Here is a 17,131-nt window from a genome sequence, read left to right as displayed (position 1 = left end):
CTTGTGTTTTAGTTGAGGCAATTCCCAGTATTGTCTATGGTAGAGGGTTTTCTGGAGTTTAGTAGCTGTGCCAAGTAGCTGCTACTAAGTAGCTCTGTGTGTCTTCACCATAAAGCTGCATTGTAACAAACAGGAAAAAAATCCTCTTGAAGCTTTTGATTATTTCTCTCTTTTCTAGTTATGCAATGGAGGTTCTGTTACAGAGCTTGCAAAGGGCCTTCTAAAAAGAGGGGAGCGGATGAGTGAACCCATTATTGCCTACATCCTCCATGAAGCCATGATGGTAAGATATAGTGCCCCCAGATTTTCAACTCTCATGTTTACATGCCCACCTTAAATGCGAGTGTGAAACCAAGACGACATCTTTACTACCATATAGGCAGGGCAAGGTGCAGGGAGTTGCCCAAAGGCAGGTCCTCACAGTACAGTGTCATTCAGGCACACAAGGTAGGGAGTGCTGCAGATTCAGGGTGCTACGGAGCCCTGTTTTACCCCCTTCCCTATGGCAGCTATCCCTTAGTCTTGATTGTTTTTATTAGCACAGCTGTTGCTAGCAAATGCCTTAAGGGGTCACTATAACTTCATTTTCTTGACCGTTTGTATTTAATAGAACTATGAAGGATTGAATAAATAATTATCTCCCTTTTGCCTCATGTTTACCTTCTTTGATGGTGTTTTAGACTCATCTTGCAGTTTTAGTTATTCCCTTATCTGCTGCTGTATTAAGCAAGCTGTCCAAACTTTCCCATAGTTCCCTGCTGTTTTATATTCTCTGTACAGGATGCTAGCAAGGGATGTTGCTGTGTAACCCAGTGGTCCGCTGAATTAGAATGCTCCTTAGCAGAGACAAGCCCTTACGTTGTTCATTCCCCTACAGAGAGTAATATTTTAGGGTATAGCAGCCGACAGGGCTGGAATTAGGTGTATGCTGAAGAGGCACGTGCCTAGGGTGCAACGATGGGGGGCAGTGGGCACATACCTCTTCTTCTTGGCAGCCGACTGCTAAGCGGACTAGTGCAAGGATAAAGATAAGCAGCTGGCTAAAGCAAAATGAACAAAAATGATTAACAATTGTGCAATTGTTTTTTTTACACTGAGATCTCGCTAGTTTTCATATGCAATGAGGGTTCTAATTCATTTCAGAATTTGGACAAATCTTACATGGGAGATCATGTATTTGGCCAAATACAAAATACATGGATTTAGTGCACTAATACGGTTTAAAATAACTTCAGCCTTTGTAATCTGGGTCTCTATGGTGAGAACATAACACAATACTATGCAGGTCTATGTAAAACATTACGCAGTATGTGAATCATTTTTGAAAGGTCACTACACAATAAGAATATCATTTAAAAAATGTGCTTATAATAATAAGCATGTTCCAGTTTCTGTTGTTTGCATATTATATTACGTCGTTCTATATGATTGGTTCCTGAGATGAGCTTTATAAACTAACCACATGATGAAATTGCCTACTAATTTTTGTTGCTATTTTTTAGGGCCTGCTGTATTTGCACCAACACAAAACCATCCACCGAGATGTCAAGGGAAATAATATTCTACTTACGACAGTGGGAGGGGTGAAACTGGTAGATTTTGGTAAGTCCAAGGTCTCATAACATGTTTAATATAAAGGCGGTACCTTTATTGGCTAAAATGGTGATTGTAGGAAGCTTTTCAATTCCCTTTTCTACATGAAACACTATGGTGGCAGAGGGGACCCAAAGCTAAGGTGTAAAATGTATCGACTGTCAACTGATGTGGATTCTGATTGGTAGTCTAGTAGGGCCATAAATAATTGCCCCCATTGGGATAATGGTAATGGAAATAATGTAAAGTGTTCATAGGTCCCCACTCACTGTTTGTCAGTAATGACAATAAGACACAGACAGTGTTAATATAGGTACTTTGCTATAAATCCATGCAGGCTTTAGGGCTCCAGCTCAGGGGCCCTTGGTGTCCCAGTCTGGCACTGAATCCATAAAGCAACATGAAATGTAATCAGAGAACAGTCCATTCTTGTTTTTAACTTTTGTAATCGTTGAAATTGCTCTTAAAGGAGAACTAAAGCACAACAAAATAGTAGGCTACAAATACTGAACATTAGGTTTTAAGATTCTGTACCAGGCCAAGGCGACCATGGCCCTTTAGCAGTAAGAACCTGTGCCTCCAAGTTGCTCCCAGCTTGATAATTTGCGACGACCCCTAAGCTCAGCCTCTCAGCAGCTGCCCTGAGCCCACTGAGCATGTGCAGGGTCACTGACGCTTCTTACAAACTTCAAGATGACAGCCCCTAGTGCACAGCATCCACAGGACATACTTTATGAACATTTGAGGCTGAAAAACATGTTTTCAATATACCTTTTCTTGCATCAAGACAACCTCCAACCCAACTTATAGTAACATGTTTCCTATCACAGACCAGCATTAACAAAATATAACCAGGTGGAAGAATTTAAAATATACCCGCATAGTTTCTATTCCGACAAAACACCAGTTCCTGGCACAATACACCTGGCCCTCATCTTCCAACATAGTTTACTTAATAGTGCATGAAATATACAAAAGGAGGACTTGATGGAGAAAGTGAAATGAACACCAACACTTTATAGTTAGTAGTGAAACCTAGAAACTCCATTAGGAAATCATTTCAGTAGCCCTAAGCACAGCCAACATTATTTATAAATGTCTCCTTGTTTAGGGCAATTTCATCAATGACAGTGAAAGCAACCCTAAAAGCTATAAGCAAGAATATGCTGCTCTCACATTGCACTTTACTGTGATTTATGTCATAAATAAGGCAGAAAAGTGAAGTATTTTTGATCACTTTTTTATTTTAACCCACTTTATAGCTTATGTGAGTCTCCGTTTGGCCACTAGGTGGGGCACGCATTGAAAATTACAAACAGAAAACATGCCCAGATAATGGCATTGCTGCATAACATACAGAAAATAAAGAACAATGAAATCAACCCTTGTTTCTTATTAGTCCCCTATAAATAAACCACAACAATATGGAGCACACAGACTGCATAGACTTTGTACGGTGACAGCAAGTCATGAGGGAATCTATGGCAGAACATTGTAGAACGGAGACCTGCGAGTGCCAGGGCAAGACCGTCCTACTTTAAACATAAATATAGCTTATCTATGAGAATGGCTTGGTTATCTATAGAAAATGAGTGTAAATGAAAGAGACTACATAGTTGTTGTTTATGCACACAGATTGCTTACTTCCTATGCAAGCCCATCCTCCTTTAAGAAGCTAAAATACAACTTTGTAATGAGGTTAAGAGGGTTCCTATATATGTTTTTGACCCTCTCTTGGCAGAATTGCCTTAGTCCAGCTCCTCTGAATCCATACCCACATAGGTCCTTATACTTGGTGAGTACTACCCTACACTAGTCCTCCTCGGTATTCTTTCTAGCTGCCTTTTCTATCTCACCACTCCAAAGAGAGTGCTCTCACATGATCTGATATTCAGTGTATACACCTTATTCATGGGGTCACTTTTCACTGCCCTTAGGGCACTAAGCTTCTTATTGGGCCTTATGCTCCAGGCTTTCCATCATATCCACCACCGGCACCAGGTGGAGTCCAAAGGAAAAGAGCCATGTACTCCCTCTCCTTATATAAACTGTGTGCAAGACCAACTCACACTCCCCTGTCCCTATGGAATGCCCCCCTACACCAGGGCAGAGGTAACTCCCTGAATTAGTAGGGGGATTAATCCCTTGGGTCCCCTGCAAAGTTTATGCTTCTAGTTTACTGTAAAGAAAGAATACATTGTAAGATGGGATCATTTACACAACTTTTACCAGTGCACGGCAATAGTACATAATATATTAATTACTTCTATATACTTTCATTTTATTGGTGTTACTGTTCCTTTAAAATGTTTGCAGGTATTTACAGTGCTTCATTTTTAAGCTCATTCTTCTTATTGTTAATATAATATTATTTATTTATGATATTTGATATTTTATTATACAGGTGTTTCTGCCCAGCTCACTAACACAAGGCTCCATCGAAACACCTCTGTGGGCACCCCATTTTGGATGGCACCTGAGGTTTGTTTTTGTCATTTTATATAACATTTATTGCACATAGCTTTTAAAGGGTGGTCTGTAAACATTCTAATGCTCTGATTGGCTACATCTTGTCCTAGTACTTAAAGGGGTTGTTCACCTTTAAATTAACTCTTAGTATGACATAGATGTTGACATTCTGAGACAGTTTGCATTTGGTTTTCATTTTTTATTTTTTGGGGGATTTTCAGTTATTTCGCTTTTTGTTCAGCAGCTCTCCAGTTTGGAATTTTAGAAGCGATCTGGTTGCTAGGGTCTTGTTTACCTTAGCAACCAGGCAGTGGTTTGAATGAGATACTGGTGTATGAATAGGAAAGGGACTGAATACAAAGATAAGAAGTAAAAATTGACAATAATAATACAATTGTAAAGCTCACAAAGCAATAGTTTTTTGACTGCCGGGGTCAGTGACCCCCATTTGAAAGCTGGAAAGACGTAGAAGAGGAAGGCAAATAATTTAAAAACTATAAAAAATAAATAAACAAAGCCAATAGGGCATTGTATAAGTAAAAATTAACTAAAAGGTGAGCATTGGTTTCAAAGACTAAAGAATGGTTCCGACTTGCCAAACCCCAAGCCACTGCAACACCAATTACACCAATAGCATTGGGGGCAGTTGAAGTAACAAAAACCAGAATGTAGGTAGCAAATAAAATAGTGGGATCTACAAGGCGTATTAGTAGTAGAAAGAGACTGCCATTGCTGAGACCTAACATGAATACTGCTTTGGGCACAAAAAGCTATTAATAAAATATAAGCTGTTCAAAAGAGGTCATCTAAGATGATTCATGTAATGGCGTAACTACAGAGCAAGCAGACCCCGTGTCTGCAGGGGGGCCCCAGTCTGCTTCCTTTCTAAGGGGACCCAAAACGCATTCACGGGTGACCTACACATTTTCTGTGGCCTCAAGGAGCCCATTCCCATGCAGGATTTAGCCCACGGAAACCCGACACCATAAACCTATGAAGCGGAAAGCAGCGGGAAGGCTGGGTATTTTGACCCCCACTGACTCCTCTACTTCCACCTTCAAACCATCCTGTTTTCTGCTTTGCAGACATTTTATTTTCATTCACGCTATCCTGTTACTGAAATATAACAAATGCTTTCCAGGCATCTCAAATAAATAGGCTGGCATTAATTGCTTGAATTCGGAGGTTGCCATTTGCAGGGATTTTACCTGGGGCCCTTTACATGCAATCAACACAATCTAATCCCAATCTATCCAGTGGGAAATGTTAATATTTCATCAAGAGAACATTGTCTGCAATCGTTGTGTGCCGGTTATGGCTTTGCTGGAACTGAGCTTTGATAGTAAAGAATTTAGGTTTCCATTAATAAAAATGAAGTTTTAAGGAGGCTTTGGGTGTCCATGAATGTTTCACAACCTTGGTAAGATGTCCCAGTTGAGCCCTGGTCAAACAAAAGCTCCGTGTTTAACCCCTTATTATTATTATCCACTCTTGAACTCCTCTGCATCCAAGCAAAAGTCTCTTGTTACAAGAAGCCATAATTGGATTCAGCTAAGGACTTACTGAGGAACATACCTGTAACCAGAGACGCCTTCAGGTCAGATGACAAGGCACATAATGAGCATGGGAAATACCTGTAAATAAGCTTGTGCCGCCATCTCGCCTGCTCTATGATATTTATTCTTTTATATAATATCTTGGGGGAGTTATTAAATTTACTGATTCTCAAAAAATAATCAAATAACTATTTAAAGGGGAACTCCACCCAAACACAAGTTAAACTTTTTGAAAAAGTAAACATAGTTTTAGGCAACTTTGCAATATACATCAATTAAAAAAATGCAGCCTTTTCATGATTTGTAATGTAATAATATGGTTTGGAACGGTTCCCTAAGCCCCGCCCCCTGTTCCCCTGCTGATCTGGCTGGCTACTTTGAGACTCAAATATGATGGAACGGTAGTCAACTGTCTTTAGCCTGCATGCTCTAAATCCCACAATTCTTTGCACTCATGATGTCAATAAGAAAGGAACAGCACAGTGCAATGCATTGTGGGCTATGTAGTTCCTGCATGCTGTCATTAAGCTGTGAAGAAGTAGTTACAATTTGTAACATGAATGTTTTAGTCCCTCCTCCCCTGCCAGGATTTCAAATGATGCAGGAAGAAAAGAACTGGTTTGCAACTGGATTTCACATAAAATGGTATTTATTCATACTTTTTGAAGGAATAGATTACAGTGATAGGTATATTAGGGGTTTCTGTGTTTTGTGGGGCATTATCAATCTACCACCAAAGTTGCATAAGTTTCGCTGAAATCATCTTCTCTTCCATTGGCTATTATAAAATCTTTTTTTTGGTACTAATTGTATAACAAACTGACACTTTTATCAAAGCTGATTAATTTGCAAGAATGTGTTTGGCTGCTTTGAACGTGCAGAGACATAGGGCCCGATTAATAAAGTGCGATAAAAATTATCGCACGATTTTATGCGTTAAATAAGTTGCGATAATTATCACGCGATTCACCATAGTATAATCGCGTGCGTTAAGTCACCATTTTCGCATGCGCTATTTTTCGCGCTAGTTTTAACGCATGCGTTAATTTCCGCGCTGAAAAGTATACGATCGCATGATTCACTATAACTTAGGCGCGCTAAATATCGCATTCGGCTATGCGAAAATTAACACCTACTACAGGCAGGCGAAAAATTATAGAAAAGTACAGTAAATGAGTTTTTGCCAATAAAATATGGACTTACAGTGTTATTTATTCAAGTCTGTGTCTTTTTACTCAATTTTACTTAAGTCTTGGCATGTATGGAATTTCGCTACTAATATACAGTATAATAGTGGTAAAAATTTAGTCGCCAAAATATACAGTATAATAGTGGTAAATATTTAGTCGCCAAAATATACAGTGCAATATAATAGTGGTAAATATTTAGTCGCCAAAATATACAGTGCAATATAATAGTGGTAAATATTTAGTCGCCAAAATATACAGTGCAATATAATAGTGGTAAATATTTAGTCGCCAAAATATACAGTGCAATATAATAGTGGTAACTATTTAGTCGCCAAAATATACAGTGCAATATAATAGTGGTAACTATTTAGTCGCGATATTATACAGTACAATAGTGGTAACTATTTAGTCGCACAAAATACATTACTAGGTATAATAATTATAGAAAAGTACAGTAAATGAGCTTTTGCCAATAAAATATGGACTTTGCAGTGCTATTTATTCAAGTATGTGTTTCCCCCAGAGTGACGCAGCCGCCAGTTTGCAGGGAAATTGTCATTTTTAATACAGTAATTTTACTAAAGTATTGGCGTGTATGGCTAACATGGCGTGCGTTCATTTGCGCAACTATTTATATGCGGCTACAAGTGATGAAATGTTTTGCCAGGCATGGATTCGCAGCGAATTTTTGGACGTGCGGCGAATTTTTCCACAGCAAATTTTTTCATGCGTTTCGCAAAACAATCCGCCAATGGCAAAACGCATAAAAAAATTTGCCACGCGAAAATTCCCCGCAAGTCCAAAAATTGACAAAGGCTTCAAAAAATAATAGTCGCGGGCAACAACTTGCGTTAATTAGTACATAGCGTATTTTCTGCCGAGTGTGATAACTCTAGCACTTCTTTTTTTTTTCTTACTTATATTTTTATTGGTTTTTGGAAGGTTTTTTTTTGCAAATAAACATTTATACAGCACCTCTCTAGCACCCTGTGCTCTCCCAGGGCAAAATGTCGGCAATTTTATGCTGCCGATTGTCGCGTGCGTAATGTCGCAACAATTAGCGCATGCGATAAATAGCGTGCATGCAAAAAATACCGCGACAAAAATATCGCATGAAATACAGCGCATAAAATAGCGCAAGTATGCTTATAGTGAATCGTGTGAAAAGTCGCGAAAATTAAGACGAGATAAAATTTTTACCGCACGCTATAAATAGCACACGTTTTATCGCACTTTAGTGAATCGGGCCCATAGTATAAACCAAATTGTCAGACTGAGACTGGGCCACCAAGCATCACACAAACAAGTCATGAAATTCAAACTAACTTGCCCAAGAAACTTACACCTTAACCCATATTTCCCCCAGTACATACCCCCCAGTATATACCCCCAGTATATAACCCCCAGTACATGCTTATAAACATCACTGTACCTTTTTAATAACCGAGAGGGATGTTTTCTCTTTGCAGGTGATTGCCTGTGAGCAGCAAGTGGATACAACATACGATGCCAGATGTGATGTCTGGTCCCTTGGAATAACAGCCATTGAGCTCGGAGATGGAGATCCTCCATTGGCTGATTTGCACCCTATGAGAGCACTTTTTAAAATACCAAGGTAGTACGCTATTTCTATATTTCCATGAGCTTTTACTATAAAGTGAATTTTCCAGCAGCATACTCCTCCAGCTAAGTCTCACTAAACTGGCGGGACTATACAGTATATGGGTGCCTTATAGAGACCCTTAAACCCTCTGGTGCTATGAAGTTTGCCTGTTGTATAAACACACATTACTCGCATGTAGCAAAGGAGGTCCAGAATGGGACAGTGGTGCGAAAACCTGCTGGCCATTGCAACACCTCCAAGACTATTGCTTCCTTTCCTGATTTTGACTTGATCCAAATTTACAGATCATTTTGGCCCCCCTTGATCCAAACCCATAAAGAGAAGAAACAACTCTTTACAAGGTCAGAGATAACCTTTGGTGGTAAAATATTTATCCTACTGCTAACAGTATAACAGTAGATAAGATAACTAACAGTACAGGTATGGGATCTGTTATCCTGAATGCTCAGGACCTGGGGTCTTCCGGATAAGGGGTCTTTCTATAATTTGGGTCTCCATGCCCTAAGTCTGCTAAAAAACATTAAATAAACCCAATAGGATTGTTTTGCCCCCAATAAGGGGTAATTATATCTTAGTTGGGATCAAGTACAGGTACTGTTTTATTATTACAGAGAAAAGGGAATCATTTAAACATTAAATAAACCCAATAGGGCTGTTCTGCCCCAATAAGGGGTAATTATATCTTAGTTGGGATCAAGTACAGGTCAGTTTTATTATTACAGAGAAAAGGGAATCATTTAACCATTAAATAAACCCAATAGGGCTGTTCTGCCCCCAATAAGGGGTAATTATATCTTAGTTGGGATCAAGTACAGGTACTGTTTTATTATTACAGAGAAAAGGGAATAATTTAACCATTAAATAAACCCAATAGGGCTGTTCTGCCCCCAATAAGGGGTAATTATATCTTAGTCGGGATCAAGTACAGGTACTGTTTTATTATTACAGAGAAAAGGGAATAATTTAACCATTAAATAAACCCAATAGGGCTGTTCTGCCCCCAATAAGGGGTAATTATATCTTAGTTGGGATCAAGTACAGGTACTGTTGTATTATTACAGAGAAAAAGGAAATAATTCCTAAAAAAATAAGAATTATTTTTTTAAAATGGAGTCTATGGGAGATGGCCTTCCCGTAATTCGGAGCTTTCTGGATAACGGGTTTCTGGGTAACGGGTCCTATAACTGTACAGTAATCAACCACTGTCATAAATATTTGTCTTGTGTATGTGTATTTGGTTAAGAAACGCTACAACATTTTAGATAAATAAGTTGCTGTGTTGTCAGGGGGCAGCCATTCAAGCTGAAAAGGGCAACAAGGCTCATGTTTACACAAAAATGAGATAAGCTCTGCAGAATACAATGAGCGTAGTTCTTAAACAGGATGATAAACAGAAGTCAAATGCCATTCATGGCTCTACAGAGGACTACAGATCGGTATACTTTTCTCATATAAAATAAGACAGTTGTAGACAATAAATGACTGGCTGTTGGTACTGAATGAACAGATACAAAAATAAATAATTTCCATTTTTTTTTTAAACATTACTGGTCTTAATGTTCTTTTACAGAAACCCACCTCCAACACTACGTCAACCTGAACTATGGTCTGCTGAATTCAATGATTTTATAAACAAGTAAGTAATTATGTCAGATTGAAGACATTGCTAAAGATGAATGTATCATTGCAATTTAAATGCAAAAAGGTAGTGTATCAAATGATTGTATCAAACTCAGTGATGGGCTTAAGTCATGTTCAATGGGTAAAATGTGACACAGGATACAGAAATATATAAATACATAAACATTTGTAGAACATACATTTAAAAGAGAGGTGTTCTTATGTCGCTCAGATGCACTTTCCCATCTCCTTCCTGAGCAGAGCAACGTCAGAACACTTCTCTGTTTTGCTTCTGATGGTGTCGCTCTCTGACTGCACAGTTACAGGAACTGACCAGCAGATGCCGCTATTTTTATAAAATTTATTATAATGGCAGGTAATAAAAACTTAATACAATACTACAGCCCCAAACAATGTAGGTCTCCATAAAAAATATATTGCATAAACAAGCTCATATGTAAAACCCTGTTTCATCGAAATAAACCATTTTCAAAAAAATATACTTTTTTAGTAGTATGTGCTATTGGGTAATCCTAAATAGAAAATTGCCATTTTAAGTACTAAGGGCCGCCTCCTGGGATCATAGGATTCACAGTGCACACAAACAAGCCAAGGCACACATACATGCTAGGCTCCATCAGCCAATGAATGGACAAATTTTGCCCTTTGCTCCCACACTACTTCCTGTTACAGTCAGAGCTGCATTATTTCCTGTCAGGTGATCTCTGAGGGAGCACACAGCCCATCACTAAATGGCGGCTCAAGGGAAAGGATGTAAATATTTACTGATATATATATTCCAGTTTGGCAAGATTCTTTAATGGGTCACTAAACATAATATAAACTACTTGTTGGTTAAGTATTCATTCTGGGGGTATAGTTTTACATTAAATAGCTCTGAAGTTGAAAAAATAAATAATGAATGTAAATTTCACAAGTGCTTAGAAAAGCAGCCTAAACAAAGCCAACTGGCCAAAAAGAGCAGTGTAATGGTATTTATAATCTAGTTGTTTAAAAAAAAAGAAATTCTTGGAATGCTTCTTACGATACTTCTAAGAAATAGTAATAGGACATGATTGGCATGTAGCGCAAAATAAAAAGCAATGAGAAACAGCATTAGAGATAAAAGTCAGCTGGGAGCAGCACGGTGTTACAAGAGATGGAGAGATAAATGGCAGGGTTGGTAGCTCTCAGGGCAGTACAGGGGTGCCGGGAGAAAGCTGAATGATTCACATAACTCCATTAAAGATAAAGTGAGTGCCAGAAGAAAAAGGGCAAAAACAATAAACAGTAAAAGAAAGAAGAGTAAAGATTGCCAAAGGCAACTGGAAATAAATATAGAAATATTGGACAGTTTCTTTAGTGGGTATAACAACAAGAAAGAATGGTATATATTCAGAGGTTTCCGGTGGAAAAAGGTACAGGTCTTGACAGATGATTACGAGAGGTTTATTAATGCTTCAATTAAGTCATCTTCAATTAATAATCCAGACCGTCAAATTTGTCACAGGAGCTCTCCACTTTGATTTTGTTAGAAGTGTCAGTGGCACTACACATGCTCAGTGAGCTCTGGGCAGCTGGTGAAAAGCTAAGCTTATAGCAAATTATCAAGCAGAAAAGAGCTTGACCTGTAATATAAACTGATCATACTGGACTGATTATTCTGGTGCTAAATGCACTGGTTTCAGAGGTGCCATGTGGTAATTATCTGTCTTAATTACTAATCAGCCTTATTTTGTGAGATTTATATTCTATATACACAGTATAGTGTGAGTGGGTCCCTAAGCTCAGGTAAGTGCCAGCAGCACAGAGCAGGGAATCAGCAGAAAAGAAGATGGGGGGCTACTGGGGCATCTTTGGGGGCACAGATCTTCCCTGCTAAAGGGCAGAGGGGAAGCAGGATAGTAGGCCAGGCAGTATGACCAGCAGGAAGGGAACCAACAGGGAGAAATAATAGCTGAGGTGAATAACTACACATGTAGACCAGCAAAATGGCCAGTAATGTGAACAGACATACAAATGTACTTAAAGGCAAGAAATATTATTGATTATTGAGAAATACAATGCAGCTAGGCTTGCCACCTTTTTCTGTCAATAATACCAGCCCTCGGGATTGGAGGTGGGCCGTTATGTCATTTTGGAGCAGGACCCAGTTGATGATTTACTGGCTAGGCTGGTCAAATACCGGCCAGATGGCAACTCTAAGTCCAACCAATTCCAATCAACAGAGCTAGAACGGACAAGGAACACAGATTGCAGAGCTCGATTTCAGTGTGAAAGCCCAATGCGGCTTGTTTCTGTAGCACTGAGGAAATGGCAGGGAAACTTAAAGCAACGAGCTCTGGGTTTAAGTCCAACAACAGAATACACATTACAAAATGTAGGTCAGTAAATGTTTACAACAGAGACATAAATATTTAACAGGCCTGGATGGAGACAGTTCCAGATGCCACACAGGATGGGACAGTGTATTCTCTGCTGGCGACAGGGCAAATTGCATCAAAGGAAATTAGAAAAGCAACAGAGAGACAAGAAACCCTGAAGACCAATCAAGAAGCAGAAAGACTTATTAATACAAACTATTTGGGCACATTTTATCCCTACAGATTTTTAGGCCACAAGGTAATAAGTAACTGCTCCAAGGGAAAGATGAGAAACATTACCCAAACAACTGGAATTAAGAACAGTCTTTACACAGAGTGAATAGAATAATGAATCTTACTATGTGGCACAATGCACAAAAGTACAGCTGCAAAAAGTTGAGGGGCTGATTTGCAACTGATATACAGCAAACACATTACTGATTAGAGCTAACCAACAAAATACTTCGCAAAATAAATGACTATTAAATAATACAGTTAATATATAACTTTATTATATAAATGTTATTTAAGCACCCTTTATTTATGGTACCCAACAAGCCATGGTGACCAAACACACTGCGTGCCATTGTGCCTTACATCTGCTATCATCCAAAATGTAATTAAAGCAAGAAAATGGCTCCTAACATTTCTATTATGACTATTATCAGTCAACAAGATAAAAGGATTTTCTTTAAGTTACTTTTTGGGGCATATTTATTAACACTGAAGACAAATATCACTGGTTTAAGTCTAAGTGAGTATTAGTGTCCTAAATGCCCATCTAGAAGGCACATTTGTTTGCCATCTTTAATCTTGATCCATATTAGATTAAAAATGTCATAATTTCAAGTTTTCAAGTTTCACAACACTAAGGTGCACATTTACTAATCCACGAATCCCAATCACGAATGGGAAAAAATGGTATGGGAAACGAAAATTTCAGAAGATCACAAATATCACGAAAATGCTTACGAAAAAATCGTATTAGTCACGATAATATCGTATTGGCGATCCGAAAGTCACAAAATTTTCGTACTGAACAATTGTAAACAGCGGTAAAACCTTTCCGATTTTTTCATGCAAACGTCCGAAAAAGTCATGCGCCGTACGAAAAAGTCGTTTGGACGCCCGAAAAAATCGGCGAAAATACACTCGGAGCATTCGCATGAACGCTCGAGCATTCGTGTTTTTGTAAATGTGCCCCTAATACAGTGCAATTTTTTATTCTGCATAAGGTGAAAAATGCAGCCAGACCCCTAATGCAAATGCTTTTTGAATGAACACTCAGGGCCACACTTTTCTGGCCCTTAATACCTTTGTACATGTAACGGGGTGGAAGAGTCCCCCAGTGGAAGTGTACAAAGTTAATAGTTGTAATTACAATACAAGGGCCTCTAGAGAGGGCAAGTGAGTAGAAAACTGTTGAACTGTTAGAGAAGTTTAGTGTGCATCATGGGAAGAAGATTCTTGGAGGAAGCCACCTAACCAGCCGAACCAGCACAGAGGAAATAAGTAAAGGGAACCTAGCTAGCATAGGTCTAGTAATAGCACACTGTAGTAGTGTGAGGTGAGACTGGACAGCCAGCGTGGGCAAATTTCACCCCATCAAGGAGTTAGAGGGGAATAGTGACCCAGTGGGTAACCTGTCAGTAGGGTTGGAGTGGATAGTTAGATTGTAGGAAGGCCCTCTGGGATTTGGAAGGAAACTGATGTGTTGAGGTCCCACTGCAGAGTCAATTCTGGTGCCCTCAGCTAATCTAACTGGACCCCAAGGAAAGCAACGGAGGCTGATGGTTTGAGTGGAAACGGGCACCGGAGTGACTGGGGCATGTAATTGCCTGTGTAAAAAATGATCTAATCTGACTGTTTATGTTTTCTGAATTATAAAGAATACACTGATGTTGAGTGAAAAGGTACCTGTATTTAAAGAATTCTTTCTGGTGTCCGAGTGAATTTCCCCTGAAAGAAGAAATAAGACTATTTTGTATTTTACAACTCCCAGCAACCTTGTGTTTTTTAACAGTAATCCAAGAGAATTACTGCCTAACGCTTATCTCTGGGTATCAGTAAATGACCCCTACAAACATAGATAAATAAACAAACACACTCTCACTTAAACGCAGAAAGGAACAGGAGGGTATTTCTGCTACACAAGGATAATAAAGGGAAAAGGTACATCCCGGCATCTCCTAAAACAGTGCTGTCCAACTTCTGCGGTGCCGAGGGCCGGAATGTCTCGCGCATACATGGTGGAGGGCCGCTAATGGAAGCCACTCCCCCCTTTTAAACCACAACCACTTCAAACCACACCCATTTTATCACAATGGTGGTAGTGCAGCAAAAACCCAAATGCTTGGTCCTCACTGCAGGGATATCAACCATCATTCATATGTGAAAGAATTATATTATGTCCTATTAAGGCACACCCTAAAATCCATATGACTTCTCCTCCCCTGTGGATAGCACAGCACCCCCCAGTACATAATTACACACCTTAGGGACCATTTACTGGCTATTTCCAACTGCTAACAAACTCCCAGAACAAACCCCTGCCAGGTTCACCTCCAACAGGCAGCATAGGGTAGCAGTCTGCCTGCCCTACGCTACCTGTGTGTGTCATACTCTGCCTGCCTCATGATGCCTGTGTCTGCCATATGCTGCCTGTGTGTGTCATACTCTGCCTGCCCTATGATGCCTGTGTGTGCCATACTCTGCCCTACCCTGCCTGTGTGTGCCATACTCTGCCTGCCATATGCTGCCTGTGTGTGCCATACTCTGCCCTACCCTGCCTGTGTGCCATACTCTACCTGCCATATGCTGCCTGTGTGTGCCATACTCTGCCTTACCCTGCCTGTGTGTGCCATACTCTGCCCTACCCTGCCTGTGTGTTCAATACCCTCCCTGCCCCATGTTGCCTATGTGCCATACTCTGCCTACCCTTTGCTGCCTGAGTGTGCCATACCCTACCTGTCCTATGCTGCCTGTTTGTGCCATACCCTCCCTGCCCCATGCTGCCTATGTGCCATACTCTGCCTACCCTTTGCTGCCTGAGTGTGCCATACCCTACCTGCCCTATGCTGCCTGTTTGTGCCATACCCTCCCTGCCCCATGCTGCCTATGTGCCATACTCTGCCTACCCTATGCTGCCTACACACAGGCCTGAGGTGTGAACAGGAGAACAATGTGGATGATTATAGCCTGGCCTGAGGTGTGAACACTGCAGGGGGTAAACAATGCATAGATTAAAAGGTGTGAACAACCCAGGGGATTACATTTTTAAACAATACAGGGGGATTACAGCCTGAATCTGAGGTGTGAGCCATGCAGGGGGGGCAGTTAATCTCAGTACTGATACCATTTAAAGCTTATACAAGGGTACACCATCAAAGCAGCCAGACAGGTGGGGGGCCACACAGAGGGGGGTCACGGGCCGCCAGTTGGACAGCACTGTCCTAAAATATGCTGTTTTAATAAATGAATACTGAAATAAATTGATTTTTTCAATGTGTTTTGTGTTTACATTTTAAAATGAGCTGATGCAGAGTTTAAGGTGCAATTTTTAAAGCCATACAACATAGATTTCCTCTATTCCACTTGCAGATTGTTTGTACCTAAACTGAAAGACACACAAATGAGTACATTAGGTGGCAGGTTGCCTTGTGCAGTCTCAGTAATTTCATCCCAGAATGTTTCTGTTATTACAGATGCCTAATAAAGGATTTTGAAAAACGTCCAACAGTTTCTGATCTTTTGGAACATCCCTTTATCAAGCAATTAAAAGATAATGAAAATGCACTGCAAAAACAGCTAATGGAACTCATAGACATCCATCAGCAGATGGGGATTATGGCGAAGAAAAGGTAAGCAGCGTGTTTATTTAGCATTGCTTTTATTCATTTCTGCAAATATTTGGGGACCCCTACGGCTGGATAAGCACCGGGGAGGATGGAGCTGGAGCTCTAAGTCTCATTGTAAAAAAAATGAAGGCCTTCTGATCTGTAGCCTCAATCCTTTATGTTTAAGGCACAGAGAGTTGGGCTGTTGTTACATAAAACAGATGCCCTTGGGCAAATCAGCAAATTCGTGCCAATGTGTGGGTGTGCAAGGAGAGTGTGCCTGGGCTACATTGTACATCCATACTGCTTTCCAACATAGTTGTATAACACCTTATCGGCTCTCATATTTTTCATCAAATATATTGCAGATTGCAGTCCCTAAGAGATGTACACTGATTATAAACTGTGTTCAGTTGCACAATAAATCTAAAGTTCCCAGGTTGATTTTTAAGACCTAGACCCATTCAAGTTTTCCGTTACGGGCCCTTTCGTCGCTTAATGCTCCTTTGGGGAGGGGAGCTTATCAGTTCCCTTCTGCCCTTTCATTTATCTTTGCTGAACAGCCTCTCAACAACAGTTGCCCTTTGTACAGATTGATTTTGACAGAGAAAGCAGTCCAAAGGTTATTTATCTTTCAGGGCAACATAAAAATGGTTACACAGGGTGATTTGGGAAGCTTCAGTGTGCACAATTGTAGGAATTGCCCCCATTACCTGCTATCGCAATCAACAAACCTTTGCTGTACATAAGTTGGCAGGATTTCATAAAATAGCTATCAGGGGTCATTTATTAGCATGCCAAGTACAAAAATCAGGGAAAAGCCGCCATGTTTTCTAACTTTGCACCTTGCCCAATGGGTGAGAACCCAAAGGCCCAGGTC

The 17,131-nt window shown here is 40.0% G+C and overlaps 1 protein-coding gene across 1 annotated transcript in view; it reads left to right on the top strand.

Moving 5' to 3' along the window:
* The window catches only part of myo3a (myosin IIIA), a 95,676-nt gene that overhangs the window by 6,274 nt on the left and 72,271 nt on the right, over positions 1 to 17,131 (top strand). Inside the window, exons 3-8 of the mRNA XM_031904487.1 lie at positions 179 to 283; positions 1,503 to 1,602; positions 3,998 to 4,074; positions 8,278 to 8,423; positions 10,003 to 10,068; positions 16,120 to 16,275. Coding sequence (XP_031760347.1) covers positions 179 to 283; positions 1,503 to 1,602; positions 3,998 to 4,074; positions 8,278 to 8,423; positions 10,003 to 10,068; positions 16,120 to 16,275 — 650 coding nt within the window. The remainder of the gene's footprint in view (positions 1 to 178; positions 284 to 1,502; positions 1,603 to 3,997; positions 4,075 to 8,277; positions 8,424 to 10,002; positions 10,069 to 16,119; positions 16,276 to 17,131) is intronic.

This window comes from Xenopus tropicalis, chromosome 6 (genome assembly GCF_000004195.4).
Source record: "Xenopus tropicalis strain Nigerian chromosome 6, UCB_Xtro_10.0, whole genome shotgun sequence".
NCBI classification, from domain to species: domain Eukaryota; kingdom Metazoa; phylum Chordata; class Amphibia; order Anura; family Pipidae; genus Xenopus; species Xenopus tropicalis.
This window is presented reverse-complemented; position numbering and strand designations above follow the sequence as displayed.